The sequence below is a fragment of the Impatiens glandulifera genome, chromosome 8 (assembly GCF_907164915.1).
Source record: "Impatiens glandulifera chromosome 8, dImpGla2.1, whole genome shotgun sequence".
NCBI lineage: Eukaryota > Viridiplantae > Streptophyta > Magnoliopsida > Ericales > Balsaminaceae > Impatiens > Impatiens glandulifera.
In genome coordinates, this window is record NC_061869.1 from 42,440,754 (window position 1) to 42,458,650 (window position 17,897).

The 17,897-nt window shown below is 34.2% G+C and overlaps 1 protein-coding gene across 1 annotated transcript; it reads left to right on the plus strand.

The window, feature by feature from the left end:
- The first annotated feature begins 3,737 nt into the window (after positions 1-3,737).
- LOC124911413 (serine/threonine-protein kinase dst2) lies at positions 3,738-16,812 on the plus strand. Its single transcript, XM_047451890.1, has 18 exons — positions 3,738-4,720; positions 4,814-4,902; positions 4,980-5,087; positions 5,157-5,264; positions 5,333-5,423; positions 6,285-6,337; positions 7,751-7,813; positions 9,223-9,267; positions 9,373-9,408; positions 10,578-10,633; positions 11,041-11,122; positions 12,441-12,578; positions 12,812-12,953; positions 13,753-13,903; positions 14,856-15,051; positions 15,146-15,346; positions 15,437-15,522; positions 16,417-16,812. Exons 1-18 carry the CDS (start codon positions 4,030-4,032, stop codon positions 16,514-16,516), a joined length of 2,436 nt encoding a protein of 811 aa, XP_047307846.1. The 5' UTR covers positions 3,738-4,029; the 3' UTR covers positions 16,517-16,812.
- The last annotated feature ends 1,085 nt before the right edge of the window (positions 16,813-17,897 follow it).

Here is a 17,897-nt window from a genome sequence, read left to right on the forward strand (position 1 = left end):
TACAAAATCTTGGAGTTTAATCGGCATTTTGACAAGATCAATGCCATTTTAAGGTGGGCATTCTTCATTGAAAATGGTTACCTCCGTAGAGAATTTCCCAAAATTGAGGTCTGTGACCAATGCAAACTCCTTCATCCCGAAGCACAGCTCCTCTCTATTCACGAGGAACTTCATCTCCATAGAATTTGAGTTGCACTTCCTGAGGAGCATTTGGTGTATTATAGTTCCTGAGAACCGCAGTAACGCGTATCCTTTGAATTGGGTTTGCTCTATCCTTTCCGTTAGATTCATTGAAGCAAACTTGGTGGCAATTTTTTTGATATTGGTTTTCCATTAGATCCTCCCAGCAAACTCATGAATTATGGTGGACTCCATCTATAAAACAAGGAACAACATTGGAGTAAGCAAATCCAGAAAATTATAATTACCTAACAATATTTCAAATAAGGTCTAAGTTGCCCAGTTTTATACTGTACATCATTCAAAATCTAAGTTGCCCAGTTTCATAAGGCAACCAAAATCATGTTACAACTAGTAGTCTTATTAGTTTTTAATAATCCAAAATCATAATATTAAAAACATAATATAACAACTCAAGCAACATCAGAAAATACACTAAAATGGCATTTCTCGTGAAAGAATACACGAAAATGCATTTCTCGTGAATGAATAAACAACCACCAGATTATGACAACTTAAAGAACTAATCAGAACTAATCCAAATGAGAACATGTTTCATTCACCAAAGACACAACAACAATCAGCTGTAAACTTGTTTCATTCCTGTGTTTTGGTTTTAGGGTTCAAGAATACACGAAAATGCAGCTTATGGCAACTTAAAGAACTAATCCAAATGAGAACATGTTTCATTCACAAAAGACACAACAACAATCAACTCGAAACTTGTTTCATTCCTGTGTTTTTGGTTTAGGGTTCAAGAATACACGAAAAGGAATTTCTCGTGAAAGAATAAACGAGAAATGCATGCATGCAGAATAAGACTGTTAGATAAATTAGACCGGTTCACAGAACTTAACATAAATAAACCTTCCATGCAGGAACAAGGAACCGGACCGGTCAAACAAATGGACCGGTAAAGAAGATTAACCGGTCAAGCTATTAAACCGACCAAGACATTCGGAACATGACCGCACAAAGAAAGGATCGGCCAAAGCTAAAAACCGGAAACACCAGACAGCCGATCAGCCACAAAGCAAAGGAATAACCGGAAGCTGTCCGATTAAACCAATCACACCAGAAACCATTCGGTTAAGTCAAATGACCGACCAGTATAAGAAGACAATTTGGGTATCTGTTGAAGATGATACCAAAGGAACAGACTGAACACTTCCATATCCATACAAGTCTGAGGAAAGTCTGCAGGCTGCAGAAGACAGTCCTACAGGATCTTTCCACTTCGGGATAAGTTAGAAAGGAGATCTTCCAAGTACAGACAACTGTCTAACCAACAGTTACCACATTGAGTAAAAGACAAACCTAGCAGGTTTGTCTTACACACCGGAAGAACAGACTGCCAAGTCTGTGAAGTTGACCGCCAGATCTGATAAGATGACCGCCAGGTCTGAATCACTGAACCTCTGCTCAGCCAATCAGATTCAAGGAAGTGAAATATGACCGTTGGCATATTTCACCTATAAAAGGAGTAGTTGAAGAAGAGTAAATATAGGACACATAGTGAGACACAACACAGGCAACATAGCGAGAATTTAATTTACAAGTGAAAAACAGTGTGTTCTATCTCTAGAGAAAGCCTAAGTGCTAAAGTTGAAGTGTGTATTTTACAATTTCGGTATAAATTGTAAGAGTGTTATCGAGCAGGAAATAAGTCTCGATCGGATTGTACTTGTATTCCTTAGTGAATATCTTTCTCGCGGTTTCGAGAGGAAGGGGTGACGTAGGAGTTTTATCTCCGAACATCCATAAAATTTGTCTTGTCATTTACTTTCTGCCGGTTCCATTTTCTAACCGACCCGTACTAACTTACCTACACCGCTCTAACCTACTTAACTCTATCCAAACCGGATCACCAGGTTACAAAAACCGATCCATCAATCCTCAAACCTTCATCATCCGAAACCGGTTCTGCCTATCATACAAGTGTGTTGCTTCAACCTGAAACAAACTTCTTCCGCGCTTGAACCTAGTTCAAGGGTTTGTGACAGTTTGTGTAGTATTGAAACCCCGGTGTTAATATCTAACTGGATTAATCACCACCCTTTGAGTGAGACGCGCTGACCGGCCCAACCCCGGTCCTCCAGCCGCGACCTAGATCCTAACAAAGACACTGATATAATACTCGTCATATACCCTAAAAGCATATACACACATATACACACATAAACGAATATTACATAAACCCTAAAAGCTAAATACATCAGTATCCATCAATATAAACGACAGAATATACATAGAAGAGAACATTATAGATTAAACAAAACTTAAACCTAAACCTAAATCTTAAGCCCTAAACTCACCTGAATATATCGAAGAGAAGGACGGACGACGGACGGACGATGATGTTGAACGAGGTTGATCGATGATGTTGAACGAAGTTGGAAAGTCGACAGTTGAAAAGACGAAGTTTTGGAAGTCGAGGCGGGGAAAGTGAGAGAAGAGAAATGGATATTCGTGAATCAGGGGGTTTTGTTTTAAATTAGGCCAAAAAAATTATATATACGATGAAAGACGAGAAATGACATTCACGTATTTCATCTAAAATGCGTGAGTTGATTAACGCGTTTTAGATGAAATGCGCGAATGACATATCCCGTAAATTGAAAGTCGAGAAATGCCATTCACGCATTTTCATCTAAAACGCGTTAATCAACTCACGCGTTTTAGATAAAAATGCGTGAATGACATTTCTCGTAAATGAGCGGTAAATCAGGCGCCCGAGGGGTATTTTAGACTTTTTGCAGGGCAAAAAGACCCATTTTGCAAACATTAGAAGGCGTGAGCCTTTTTTGGAATTAAGGCTGTTATGAAGGCCATTTCATCAAATTTCTCCTCTAATAATGATATCATTTTGACAAATGATTCAGGTCCGATAAAGTTTTTTTCTTTCAAAATGACTATTTCGGGCAAAAATATCCTTTGGCGTTAATCCGATAATATTTACAAAAATGACCTCGCGTAATGTGAAGGGGTTCGTGACGCGTCACGCGAGGTCATTTTTGCAAAGGCCATCTCCGCATCACAACATCATACGTCGAGTGACGCAAACGGGTATTTTCGACTTTATACGGACCTAAAAAATTATTTTTACAAACATTATCTACTCTCTTGTTTCATCTAAAAAGGGGGGAATTTAATGAAATGACACTAAAGATCACCTTATTTGCTAGAAGTGTTAGCGTATAAAATTAAATACGCTGGTGACATTTTTTTTGGACGAAAATGCCCCCGTTGAGAGACCCAAACTCCGGTTGCGTCAACCGGCACGAATTTTTTTTTTTTTTTTAAAAATAAAATAAATTGTATCTCGCGAATGACGGTTGCGTTTCGCGATTGTGGACGTCTCGCGACATGGGCAAAATCGTCCGAAAAAAAAGAAAAATATCATCGACGCATTTAGTTTTATGCGCTGACACCCATAGAAAATAAAGTGATCTTTAGGATATTTCAACAAATTAAAAAAAAATGTTCTATCATTTTGTCAAATTTTCCATTCGGCACTAGGGACCTCCCTCTCTCCATAACATGCCATTGACGGGCTCCTTTTCCCGGGATCCCCTTTTCCCCGCCATGACCACCAGTTTATCAAATTCCAACCGAGATTAGGGTTTTTGGTTTCAAAGAAATATATATGGGATAAGGGTTTCTTCTCAGACTGGTTCAAGACAATCATTTTATTACCCTCAACTAAGATCCGATCCAATACCCTTTTATGCAGAAGCAGCTGCTGCTGCTGCCAGATGAATTCGTCGAATTCTGTCTCATTTCCCCCAAGCATAATCCGATATCAACCTCCGTTTAGAACTCGGCCTGTTTAGCTACAATCTTCTTACAATGGATTTCTCTCCCGCCTCAACTCGAGCTCGCCGTAACCCCAGCTCCGATATCTACTCCACATTTGTCGTCCACGACAGCAGCGCCGGGTCAGACCATAAACGCCGCGGCGGAATTAACTCCAGTGCCAGCGCCGGAGACGACGACCCTTACGCCACAATGGTGAGGAAGAAAGACAATCAGATCCCAGACTTTGACGACGACGAGGAAGACGATGCTTCTCTCCCTCCTTTACTCAAGCACCTTCCCAAGGACTTCGGCGTTATTGACGACGATGAAGACGATAACTGGAACTACTCAGGGACAATGGTGGTAAAGACCGAGAGAAGTAGTAATCAGAAGAAACCGTTGTTTGATAGGGATGAATCGAGCTCGAGGGAGGGATATGATGACGATGATGATGATGATGAGGAAGATGAAGCTGGCGATGGTGATTTCTCCACTTTTGTTGTGAGACCTACTGGTAAGAAGAGAGAGTCTGTATCCGGGACAGTTGTTAGGCGGACTAGTGGTGGTGTAGGGACTAACACGATGAGTAGGGCGGTTGCAAGTATGCAGGCCGCAGGTGCCTCTTTCCATGATGATGATAGTCGTTATGTACAGCGATCCAGTAAAGTTTCGTCAAGTTCCATTCCTGAAAGTGTCACCAGAGAAGATCCTTCTATTAAGTACGAATTGCTTAATGAACTAGGTAAATGTTTTTTCTTGGTTTCTCGTATTCAACTTCTTGAATAGTAACCTAACCCAAATTCAATTTCATGGTTGAATTGATTTATTCTTGCAGGCAAGGGCTCTTATGGTGCTGTTTATAAAGCAAGAGACTTGCACACTTCAGAGATGGTTGCTATCAAAGTTATCTCATTGACTGAAGGGGTCTGTTTCTTTACTTTTTCCCCATCTTATATCATTTAACTCTAAAGTTGATTAACAAAAAAAATAAATTATACCAGGAAGAGGGTTATGAAGAAATCCGTGGAGAAATTGAGATGTTACAGCAATGTTGTCATCCAAATGTAGTTCGATACCTGGGAAGCTACCAGGGAGAAGAATATTTATGGGTAAGATCAAAGGGTTTTTCAGTTTTATGTTTTATTGTTTTGAATTTCGAGCTGATGCTGTAATGGCAGATAGTTATGGAGTACTGTGGGGGTGGTAGTGTAGCTGACTTGATGAGTGTTACTGATGATCCACTTGAAGAGTGTCAAATAGCTTATATTTGCAGGGAAGCGTTAAAGGTGAGATTTATTTATTTATTTTTCTTTCCTAGTGTTTCTGAAATTAACTTGCAATTCAATGGATGCAGGGATTATCTTATTTGCATTCAATTTTTAAAGTACATAGAGATATTAAAGGAGGAAACATTTTGTTGACTGAACAAGGAGAGGTCAAGTTGGGTAAGTATTTTTTTTTATTTTCTTTGGGTGGAGTGTGGAAGCATTGTTAAATTCTTGTTTGAAGTAGGTTATGGAAAACAAGGTTATTCGGGTAAAAAGGCATTAGGAGCATATATATATATATATATAAAAATAAATAGTTGATAATTTGAATAATGTCAGTACGATGAGTAGATTGCTGATTATAAAGTGATTATTTTAAAATGATCTTGTTTGATGTAGGTCAATGAAAATGAAGTTATTTGGATTAAAAACCATTCGAGTTATAAATAGACAATGATATATATAGAGGGTATTTTGGTATTTTAGTTGATGATTTGAATGTGATTATATGTAGATTGTTGATTAGATAGTGAGTAGCTTTTAAATGATAAACAAGAAACATAAAATCAAATCAAGAGTCATTGTTTTCTAAGACTTTAAATCTGTTTTTGTGTGGATGTTCCAAGATCTTTAAATTGACAATTCCCAAATCTTTGCAAATCAACCAATTCACATATGTGTTTCAAAATTTCTTCCAAGTTGGACTTTGAACTGTATTTGAAATTTGTTCACTACTCTATATTTGAATGATTTGATTGATCCAATCAAGTTCACCATAAACTGTTTTCGTCTTTCTTTCTTTTGAGGACAGTCTTTAGTGTTTCTGAGACCTTCCATCATGTTTCTCATCTGTTTCGGTCCCAACTGTCAGCCATTTGCAATCAATAGTTTTTTAAAAATCTTGGCAGCATTACTTGAAATCTTAGTTATGGAAAGAAAAATCTTACATTTCCAGTTAAAAGAGTAGAATTGGTTGTATTATCCTATACGTTTCTTACTTTTAGTTTAGTCTAATCCATTTTCTGGCCCTACGAGCAGGTGATTTTGGGGTTGCAGCACAATTGACAAGAACCATGTCGAAGCGTAATACGGTATACATTGAAGTTATTTTCAAAGTTAAAAAAAAAATAAAACCAGCCTCATATGGCTTAAGCTTTTGTTTTCAACTTCTTGCACGTTGATTATGATTCGGAAAAATTTACACCGGTCATGTTTGCCAAAAATGGCAATGATCTAGAAGATAATCTATTATGATCCAAAAAATAAATCTCTACAAATGAAGCAAAAATTATTCTTTCATTTGAATCATGATCGAGAAATAAGTTTTATACCAAATGAAGCTACACAAATCACACTATAATATGGATCATGATTCATAAAATAGTCTATATAACTTATGTAACTATGCAAAAATCCAAACATGCCAAGTAAATAAAAGAAGTAAAGGAAGACTAACATAACCCAGTTTCCCAAATATCCCCAAATCAATACTAGGATTAAGTAGGGGTAGTGAGTCCTTATTAAGTATCAATACCCATTACTTGCACAAAATCCAGTTAGTTTTTTTCGCTCGAGATCTCATAATCAAGTGCTTTTATTGCATCTACTACATGTATTTCACTATGTTAATAAGACACAAACATGGATAGGATTGGGAAATTTCCGGATCTAAATCATTGACAGCAAGTGTAATAAAAAGAAAATTTGCCTAACATTGTGTGCAACGGTTAGGTGGATTCAATTGCATATTGGATCTGTGTGCAATATTGCAGCCTTTATTGGAGGCGTGTGATTGGGTTCATATGATAATTCAATTGCTTTTTAATAAGTGCTCAAACTCTAACTCATTATATAACTTATAATACAATTGTTCATTTTACAAGGATTAACAATCTCTTTTTTCTCCCTTCAAATTTAGGAATTCTTTTATAAAGAAAAAGCCAAATCCCCTTATCTGATTTTAACTGATGACTTATTTTTACTCTATAATATTTCATATTATAGAAATTATAAATATATATATTCACTTCTTCAATTTTCAATTCTTCCATATAAACAAAAAAATTATAAATATATATATATATATATATATTTTGAAATTTTCTAAATTTTAGAATTTCTTTTCTTTAGAGATAATTCTAAGCGGTAAAAACATGGAAAGTGTTTCCATAATCTTCTTATGACCGACAAAATGAGTTACATTGTTCAAAACTGTCAAATCTTTGGTGATCTTAATTTTTATTGTGGGACTGAAATTTATTTTGTAAAATGCATATCTGTTGAAGACTTTTAATAATGGTTGCAACTGCAGATATAGATAGGTGTATCTTTGTAAGAAATATGTTTACTGATTCTGATTGTTTTCTCTGTTAGGGAAAACTATCTTATTTTGTAAGATATAATTGTTTTTGTTCATCTACTCTTTTGCTTTCTCTATCTATTTCCATAGTTCAAGTTTTTCTAGTCATGGAAGCTGACTATGAAGTTTCATTATATACTTTCAGTTTATTGGAACACCCCATTGGATGGCTCCAGAAGTTATTCAAGAGAATCGTTATGATGTAAAGGTATTGCAAGGTATCAACTTAGTTATTTTCAATGGCATTTGATAGCAAATGGTTGATATGATTTTTCTCTTATTATAAAAGAAAAGTAGATGGGTCTATCTTCATATCTCTACAGATTTTGAACTACTATAAATCATCTATTTTCAAGGAAAAGCCTTGTTATAGTGGAACATTCTATCTCCAAAATTTGTTTTTTTAAAAGAGAGGCACTTTTCATTGATCCACAGTCAATGCAATGGTGACATTGACTGTAGTGAAAACAACCCAAGCAAGTCACATCGAAGTATGACATGAGCTATGACGAGTTAATCAAGAAAAAAAAAGGAGTAACTGAAAATATGATCTCAAAAGGATTCAGAATCTCAAAAAGACTTCCAAAAGAAAGGACTCATTGCTCCAAATTAAGAATCTAATAAGGACTTAGATCCATGTGAAGCTAGAAGTCCTTTGCAGAGGATGGGTTGATCTTGTCTTGATTTTGTTCCTTTCAATTTACTGCCCTCATAGTTGACTCCACAGTGAGTCTCAATTTATTCTTATCGGATTTATTCTTCAAGCTTAGATTTGGCTTTATTCTTCATGCTTCTTTCTTGTTCATTTGTTCAACTCTTATGGTGGTTTCTTCGACATCGTTCCTATGTGGAAAGTCGAGATCATGTCCCTCACCGAGAGGAGATTTCATTCTCTTATACGTCTCTCCCTCTCAATATAAAGAGACTCATCATCTATGTTTCGTCAAGTGGATTCTCAAGTAATCTGTTATTTACTTGCAACTTTGACCTAAGTTACTCCATAAAGCTTTCACTCTTTAAATAAAATTCTGCTCAATATCAAATTGCATCCCGACAATTAAAAGTGTAGAATATTCCTCAATAGAGTTACCTTCACTACATTGCTAAGAGAAGTATGTTCCTCTTGACTAAGCTCCACTTATACCATGGATTTTACAAGTATTATTCCCAACAGACAAAGATTGCCTTATGTCCTATTCAATAGACATAGCCTTACACAATACAGGTTAGTATTGAAAATACAAGCTCAAGTTGAAGTGGTAAGAGTCTTGAACTAGGTTGAGATCTCGAATCATCTCAGGTTCAACCCACTTAAAGCACCTTGATTGAAGTGGGAGATCAATAGTGAGATGTTGGCTAGTTTACTCTAGAGAAAAAGAAAAATTGCGGTCTAAAAAATGAGAAGTACTACTAGAAATACTTTTGAACATGCAAGTCTATATGGATCTAATGCACAACTTTAGTGATGTTGAGATGTATATCTCTTAACAACTCTAGCTTGATGCTCATAACATTGTTGATTACAAACCACTTTCTGGATTGGTTTCAAATCTATGTATGACTGAAGGAATTTGATAGCTTAGTTTTTTATGTATATATTCAACTTTCTTATATCAGGTGGATGTCTGGGCTCTTGGAGTGTCAGCTATTGAAATGGCTGAGGTAGGAGTTATGCACTTTTCTCAATATAAACTCTTATCATACTCCTGCCTGCCTAATTATCATTTTGGGCATCTTCTTATGTTCCTTACTTTCTCCTTTTCTCAGGGGCTTCCTCCTCGGTCCACAGTGCATCCAATGAGGGTGAGTTCTATGCTCATTTATACTTGCTTTAATGTTATTCCTAACTATCTTGTAGAGTTATAAGTGTGGCCATGAAGCAGAAATTTGTTTCACTAACCTTCTGATTAGTTGCTCTCTTTGAGTTAGGTCTCAGTCAATTTTCTGTATTTCGACTAAATGACTTATATTTAATATTTAAAAAAGTTACAAAAATTTAAAGGGTATTTTAGTATTTTAGTGATGATGGGATAAATAGTTCCAAATAATTCTTCATCAAACAAGCCAAAATAAGCTTTTGAATTCCTTAGTTTTTTTACATCTCATTTGTAATTCTTCCATCAATCTACTCTAATTATTAATAATGTTAAACAATGTATATTTATAACTAATAAGTTTAAGAAGATCAAATTATATGTAACTGATAGTATTATAAAAATGTAAATCTGCATATATTTATAATTTCTCTGCATTCTCTGTTTAGAGGATTGAGATCTAATTTCATATATTTTGCTTGTTTGTTGAGTTAATATATTTCAATTGAAGGGGAAAATACAACGAAAAACAATCATATGTAAATGGTGACTGAGATGGATGAAACTAAAAGAAGAAAATAAGAATATTTGAGAGTTTTATAATCTAAAAGTTATTCCATATATGAGAAATTTAAGTTCACAATTATGTTGAATACATCATCAAAATATTTGAAAGAGGCATAAAACAAGGGACATATATAATTCTATAGGAATTGTAATTATGAAGTATATTATAAATTTCTTAACAATAGATTCCAGTTTTAATTCTATTTGAATTGGAATTGAAATTAAGTTCTATTTCCAATTGATAAACAAATGAAGCATAAATTTATTAACAATAGATTCCAGTTTTAATGATGTTGGATAAGGTAATCCCCGATGCCAATGCCTCTACTGTTATAAATTTACCTTATTAGTCAAATGTTACTGGTTGCATTTTATGGATATTTAAGTTATTTTCCTAGGTACTGATCAGACATTTATCAATTCTAGCTCTACAATGGGGCAAATTATATTTGTTTCCAATTTTCCATAATATTGAGGTTCCTTCTCATAATTCTGTGGTGTAACCAATTAAAGATTCAGGATTTTCTTTTCTGTATAGGTATAAATTATTTGGTTAGAAGGACTTTCATTAGTTTTGCTGTCTTATGTTAGGTTTTGTTTATGATATCGATTGAACCAGCTCCAATGCTCTCAGACAAGGAAAAATGGTTTGTCCTACTCTGTTGTTTTTATGGAAATTTTCTCCCTAATATTTCCTTCTTAAGTTTGTTTTACCCTTTCGAAGAACATGTTATTAACTGATCAATAGTCCCATCTTAGAACATGTAAAACCTCTTTGAAGCCCTGATGTTCACATTCAACTATAGAGGCAACAAATCTTTTTATTTTTTATTCTGGTGCTATTTTCTACAGGAGTAGGTGAAAAGTTAGAGAACTCCAATATAATTTTTTTCTATCTTACCAACCTTTAACACTAATTACACTATCAAGTTCCAAAGGTTAAAGAAGGTCTAAAAGTTTTCTATTTTTTTGTCATCCAGAAGTCTTCTCTCTCTCTCGCTGTAATTTTATCATTCTACTGATGCATCTAATTTCTCCTTGTTTTATTTTGCAGGTCTCTTGTGTTCCATGACTTTATAGCTAAGTGCCTTACAAAAGAACCACGGTTACGTCCTACTGCAACCGAGATGTTAAAGGTACATTCTTTATAGTGTTATGTACTAGTACTGTTGAAGCAGTTTGGCCTGGCCTGTTGACTTTTTTTTAAATGGTCCGGTGTGAAGACTTTGAAAAATTAGACTGTTGACCTAAATATATAATGGTATTTTGTTTATATATTATTAGTTTTGTTATTATCTTTAGTATTTAAGTATTATTTAGTACCCACCACCACCATGATTAGCTGAGCCGCAAGAGGTTTGGACTTAGGGGCTTACTACCCTTTGGGCGGTTCACTTCTTATTGAAAGCACCAGATTGAAGTGGGAGGTCATGGCGGTGGGTTACAGTGCTAGCCTCCTCCACGGATTAGTCGAGGTGCATTAAAAACTATCTCGGACGGTGGTTACAAAAAAAGAAAAGTTTTAGTATTATTTAGTACTCAGACATGGTATAATATGGATTAGTCTATTACAATGAAGGATGTATGATAATCACTTTATTATGTTATGCAGTTTTTTTTGTTATATTTCTGGTTTCAACTCCTATAAATTCTTCATGCTTCTCATACATTTCTTGATCTATCAAACTGTTATGAACCATAAAGATTTAGGATTTGTAGAAGGATTGAAGATGAGACGAGAATGGCAACAGATTGAATAATATTTCATTCATACATTAATATTTTTTTCTTTACGTGTAAAACATACTTTACTATTTATAAGCTACTAAGTACTGACCCACTAGTACTAATTACCATACTACCCTTATACTACTAAAATATTCTTCTACTACTGTTACACAGACCCAAGTGTTTGTTATATATACATCAACCAGCACATTCTATTACTATGTATGAGCTATAATTGGTTCTTACTTCACCATAAGAAATGGCATGGTTGATGAAAATCTTGATAGTTCTGATTTCCAAGCTGTAGTCTTATTGTTTGTGTTAATATTTTTCTTGTTGCCTGCACATATATCTTTTATTTCTTCGCTATATTATTGGTTTGCAGAATTTCAGTCAGTTCAAGACTTACTCCTAATCCCAGTTCCTATATTTATTTTTTATGTTTCTTGAAACAGAAACATCTCTTTTTGAAAAATTAATACTTGTATAAAAAAAATGAGTTATCGTGATCCAATTCCATATACTAATAAGTAGTCAAGAGGACAAATGATTTGTGTACTAATCAAATCGATCCTATGCAAGTTTTTCTATATATGACTATTTTGTTTCGCATTTGTTAATGTTGTTTTTCTTGTAATTCTTAGATGTGTATGCTGTTGTAGATAATTGAAATAGTTCTTTCTCAGTTGGTTACTGACCTATAGATTATCTTCCTGTCTTTGCTAGCACAAATTTATCGAAAGATGCAAATCCGGTCCATCTGTGATGTCGCCGAAGATTGAGAAGGCCTGGCAGGCTAGAGCTTCTATGATAGAACAAACACAAAATACTTCTCCGGGGACCTCCTTCATACCAGGAGAAGATGTATGAAAGATGTCTCCTCCTCTCCTATGTTTTTGTTAGGAAACACTTATTGTTCTGGATTCGTTTCCACTTACAAACATTTGAAAGTAAATTTTGTGACAGATTTAAAAAATTATTTATGTTTCTGGAAACGGATCCAGATAAAAAAAAACATAAGTTTTTAAATAGGTCTCTCATGTGATTTCATGACAAAATGAGTGTACATTTGTCTCGTCTATGTCTTACTTGAGTAGGAAATAGGAGGTCCAAAAATAAACGTAGACTATGGGGGTACGGTCCCATCTAGGCCTCAAGATGGTGGATCCCAAGCTGCTGGAGCAGGAGGGTCTTCTATGAGTAGAACCATCAAACGGCCTATGGGAAATGTGACTGAAGGTATTCATAGTTTATTATTTTTACATAATTTTTGTACTAAAAGGGAAAATTCTCAAGTGAGATCAACCCGTTTTGGAAACATTTCTTGTTTCTGTCTCTATATTTGGATCCATTTCCAGATATTACCTTATTGTCTCCTTGAGATAGCGGGTAGTTAGGGACATTTCTTGATTTATTGCGTTAGGGAAAGTTTCCAAGTGAGATTTATTGGACACCAAAATAACATTTACTCTTAACTTGAAGATGACTTTAGACTATCCAGTTCGAGGTTTTATATGATGTTTTCATGATTGATTTTTTTACCATTTTATCTTTTTATGGCGTCGAATGCTGGGGTGAACTAGTTTGGATGTCTTTTTATCTTTTTCTTTTATTCCTCTTCTTTCTTTTGGTGTCGTACAAGTTAAGTACATGAAAAAACAAGTCTTTTATAACATACATAAGAACATCTAGGCTATTTAAAAATGACTAGATTGATGAACTTCTGTTTCTTGATTGTGGCTTTCTTTTTGCCATTTAGTTTTATATGAAGGCATAATTTGGAAAGACCTTGATACAAAAATTATGGATCCAGAAACATGTTTGGATGAGATTATGTTTGAAAACTAAACTTAGTCAGAGTCACATTAAAGAATTTATGGGTTGTTTCTCATACAAAAATTATAAGTGTTTACAAATGGGCCACTTTCATTTGGTTACATCCTCAACTAAATATTATAATTTCCCTTGAAACTAAATTCATCCAAAATATGAATGTTTGTTGATTTATGTGTTATATATATATATATATATTTTTCAGGGGACTTCGGAACTGTTGTCATTCATGCGGGGGATGAGAAAGGAGGATCATCCATGCAAACAACAATCCCTCGGGCAGGTCAAACTTCATCCGGATCACAACTTGTTGAAGCTCCCATCAGTGGTGCAAAACGTGGTTCTACTGATCCCAGGTACGTTTCCTTGTCTTTTCTTTTTATATTTTATATCAACATCATAGCTGTGTTTGGTTGTGTTATAATTGGAATTTGAATTGGGGCCATTGTTTGTTTGAGAATTGCAATTATAAATCAAATGGAATAAATCAAATTATTTGTTCATTTCTTCTAGAAAGGAATTATGGATATTTTTGTGAGCAATTATAAATTTTATTATGAGACTATTTTGTCATAATCTTTGACACAATCACGTTGAAAGCTATCAAAGTTTAAATTTAAAGTGATTTTTTTCGTTTTGTATAAGATTGTCTTTTAGATTATCATCCAAATTATTTCTGGAATATGATCCGGAATATAGTGTGGTCTTTTACCAAAGATTATCGAGATTATTATGTGATTTTTTAAATTATTTAGTAGAAAGATTATTATGGATCATATCCAGATAATTTTTGGATCATTATTCATATTACTTTTTGGACCATAATCCAAATTATTTTTTGGATTATTGATTTCTTACAAACATAAAATATGTAATTTTTTCTTGATAATTTTTAAAATGCATTATTTCAATGAGTTTTATTAGTTTAATGATTTCCTTCTATTAATAATTTAATGTGAAACAAAATAATAAGAATTAACCTAATTATTTGGTTTTGTGGCTTACAATTTTAATTGTAAAGAAGATAAACGAATAAATAAGATTCATTGAGAACTACAATTCTAGTAATTTCTTGAAATGTGAATTCCATTTGCACTTAGAATTATAATTTCAGTTCTCATTTATTTTTAGTGCTTTGAGAATTCTCCCATTCAATATTATTTTTATAGAGTTGTCGCACATGCGATTATTACTGACAATACAAACAATATCTTGATCAAGTATTGAACATTTGACCAAAATATTGTTCATTGCACAACCTCATAGTGAAATTGAATATGAGCTAATCTTTTATACCTGTCCTAGCAGGATGCCAAATGCTATTGAATCTGAAGCAAAGGGCCCATCACAGTTTCTAGCTCATCAAACAATTAAAGTGTCTTCATCTTCACCTGCATCACAAAACCTTAGACTAGACAGCCTCGCTCAAGAACAGGTTGGAATTGGCTCAACAGTAAGCGGTTCATTGAAGAACGACACTGTCAGTAGAAGAGCTATGGATAAGGTAATTCTTTGTTTTGATGTGACTAATTTTATTTTTGTTCTTTCTTCACATTACTTGATGGTTTTTGCTTTCACTGGTATTTCACATATATAAGCTTTGGTCAATCTATGCGGCTGGTAATACCGTTCCTATTCCATTTTTGAGAGCAACCGATATTTCTCCCATCGCCCTTCTATCCGACAATGTTCTTAAAGGTGGAGAGATGACTACCGGAGGTTCAACTGCCATGGAAGCATTGCAGGAGCTTTTTACTTGCGATGGCCAGCCAAAAAAGGGAAGAAGGGGACAAAACGAGGTCTGTCTTCTCCCTTTATTCCAAATTATTTTTCACTGATAATTAATTATTATTATTTTAAAATTTTGGTTAATGAATGGTCCGATGTAGGTGCCTCTTCCACCAAGCGTCTACAAGAGACTTACATCAAGCTCTACATTAATGAATCTCGCCCAGGCTTTGGCTTACCATAAATCGTAAGTTATTTATTCTTCCTCACTTGGGCATTGTTTTATCTTGGGTTATTTGAAAATAAACTTGTTTGGTGTACACAGTCAAATAATCGAGTTATTTGGGGTTTTATTACCAATGCCTTTTAAATATAGTTTTAACATAAAAAGGGTGTTTATGGTTTGATTGGTAATGAGATTGTGGGTTATTTGAGATACCCCAAAACTTATTAAAATATCTTAAATAAGGTGCCTTCATGACCATTTTCAAAAACAAAAATCTTAAATAAGGTTTTCTACTTAAAAAGGTTTCAAACAAAGTCTTATACATACAAAACTTTTCCAAATCACTCATTGTTAATCCAAAAACTTTAGTTATCGCTTATTTGGAAACACTTTATATCTGAATCTGGATGAGAAACCACCAATGATTTTTTAGATATAGATCTAGATACATTTAATATAGTAGGGTTGGACTGGCTAGGATACAATGGAAATGGTGCCTTTCATTGATGATGTAACCGTCAAATTACCAGGAAATACAGATAGCTTGTAGATCTGGATCTAGGCTGAACTATGTTCAAATTTTCCAGAGAGTTTTCAAATGAACTTATTAACTGTTGTTAGTAGTCATACAATGAGAGTTCAACCCAACCAATTTGGCCTACTTGTTTTTATATTTTATGTATATTTTCTATATAAAAGGAGTCAATTGTGAATTTATATTTACTATATGTTTTGAAGCACAAAAACTTATCTAAGATATTTTAACAAGTTCATGATTCAAAATAAGTATTTAGCATAAAAATACACACACCAGTTGCTATCATTCAAAAGAAGTATTCTCTTATTATTGTGTACTAATGATGCAATGAGATATTCATCCCAATTAGTTCACCTTGTATTATAATTTTGTTCAAGGTGTTATGAAGAGATGCCACTTCAAGAGATGCAAGCATCAGAAGAGCAACAAACCACTCAGAATCTTTCAGATACTTTGAGAACTATTTTACGCTTATAGATATCTCAACTTTTTTTGTTGTCTTTCAAAAGATTTGATTTGCTCGGTCTCCCTAACTTGGTACATAGAAGTCGGAAGAGAATCACTACACCAACATCAGCCAGTGCAGCTTGCACTTCTCCAAATGATAGATCATTCTCTAAAATTAAAATCTCAAATTGTGTCTAATTTTCTTAGTTTGCTTTGTATATTGTGGTGATAGAAAATATTGACCCGTCAACTGTTTTTGTAAAGACAAATGTTTAATACCTGGTTTCAGAAGAAACATTGTTTATGTTAACACCTTCATGAATATTTTATCACTGTTTAGTTCATTATAACTGTCCTTGTTACAGTTATGAGTTAATTTTTTTTACCATACTTACTCTTGTTTGGAAAATTTATGGAATTGCTTGGGAATTTATGGAATTGCTTGGGAACGATGAATCATATTGTATATTGGGGTGCTAGAAAATATGATTTGTAGGTAATTGTGTAACTTTAAATATTATTTATTCTTGGTTTCCAAAGAAACCTTGTTTATAACATTGTTTTAAGTTTTTTTCAATCCAATACAAGCTCACTTCTTTTTTACAAAGTTTATCCAATGGAGACGCTCATTTTCATTTCCAAAGTTTTCAAATGTATAACAAACTACTGTAATTTTATAAGTAGGACAATTAGTGTTTGTCATGTTAGTTTTTTTTGTTTTTCTTAGTCTATGAGGAAAAACCTAACAAATAGACCCATCTTAGATCTCCCCTAATACACTTATTTGGGAACAAGATAAAAAAGGGAGAAAACTTTTTTTTTGCAAAAATAAGAGCAAGAGAAAGAGAGAAAAATCAAGAAAGAAAAGAGGGAAAAACTTCAAGTTCCAGTAGTCTTAATGTTTTGATGATCGTCGAAATTTGCACTGTTAGATCGTCCTAATTTTTGGACAGCAACTTCACAACTTCTGGGCCAACATTCTGGACGGTGAGATTGGATTCTGGGGTCGGGGTTTCGTTGCTGGAACAGTAGCAGTTATTTCGGTGATATTCTTCCTTTCTTGTTCTTTGATTGTTTCCATATCCTTGATGCGCATGTTTCCAAGGGTATTATGAATTTGCATGCCTCTAGTATTGTCTAGAGAAGACTTTTGTATTGTTCTCTTGCTGGTGATAGTGGATTTTAAGCGGCACTAGGTGTCCCGTAGTTTTTACCCATTGAGGGGTTTTCCACGCTAAAATTTTGTGTTTTTTGTGTGTGTGCTTGCTTGGTGTGTTACTCACTATTTTAGGGCTGTGTTGATTACATTTTGTATACCTATTTGTTAGCTTCCTCACAGGTTTAAACGGTTTGGGAAAGTGTTGTCAAACGAAGGTTAAATTCCGTATTTTGTTGTTTACCGTTGTGGTGC

Excerpts from the sequence above, each read along its gene's own strand:
- LOC124911413 (XM_047451890.1), top strand. The coding sequence starts at position 4,030 with ATGGATTTCTCTCCCGCCTCAACTCGAGCTCGCCGTAACCCCAGCTCC. Across the intron at positions 5,265-5,332 it reads TTTGCAGGGAAGCGTTAAAG|GGATTATCTTATTTGCATTC; the intron begins GTGAGATTTATT and ends CAATGGATGCAG. Across the intron at positions 15,052-15,145 it reads GTAGAAGAGCTATGGATAAG|CTTTGGTCAATCTATGCGGC; the intron begins GTAATTCTTTGT and ends CACATATATAAG.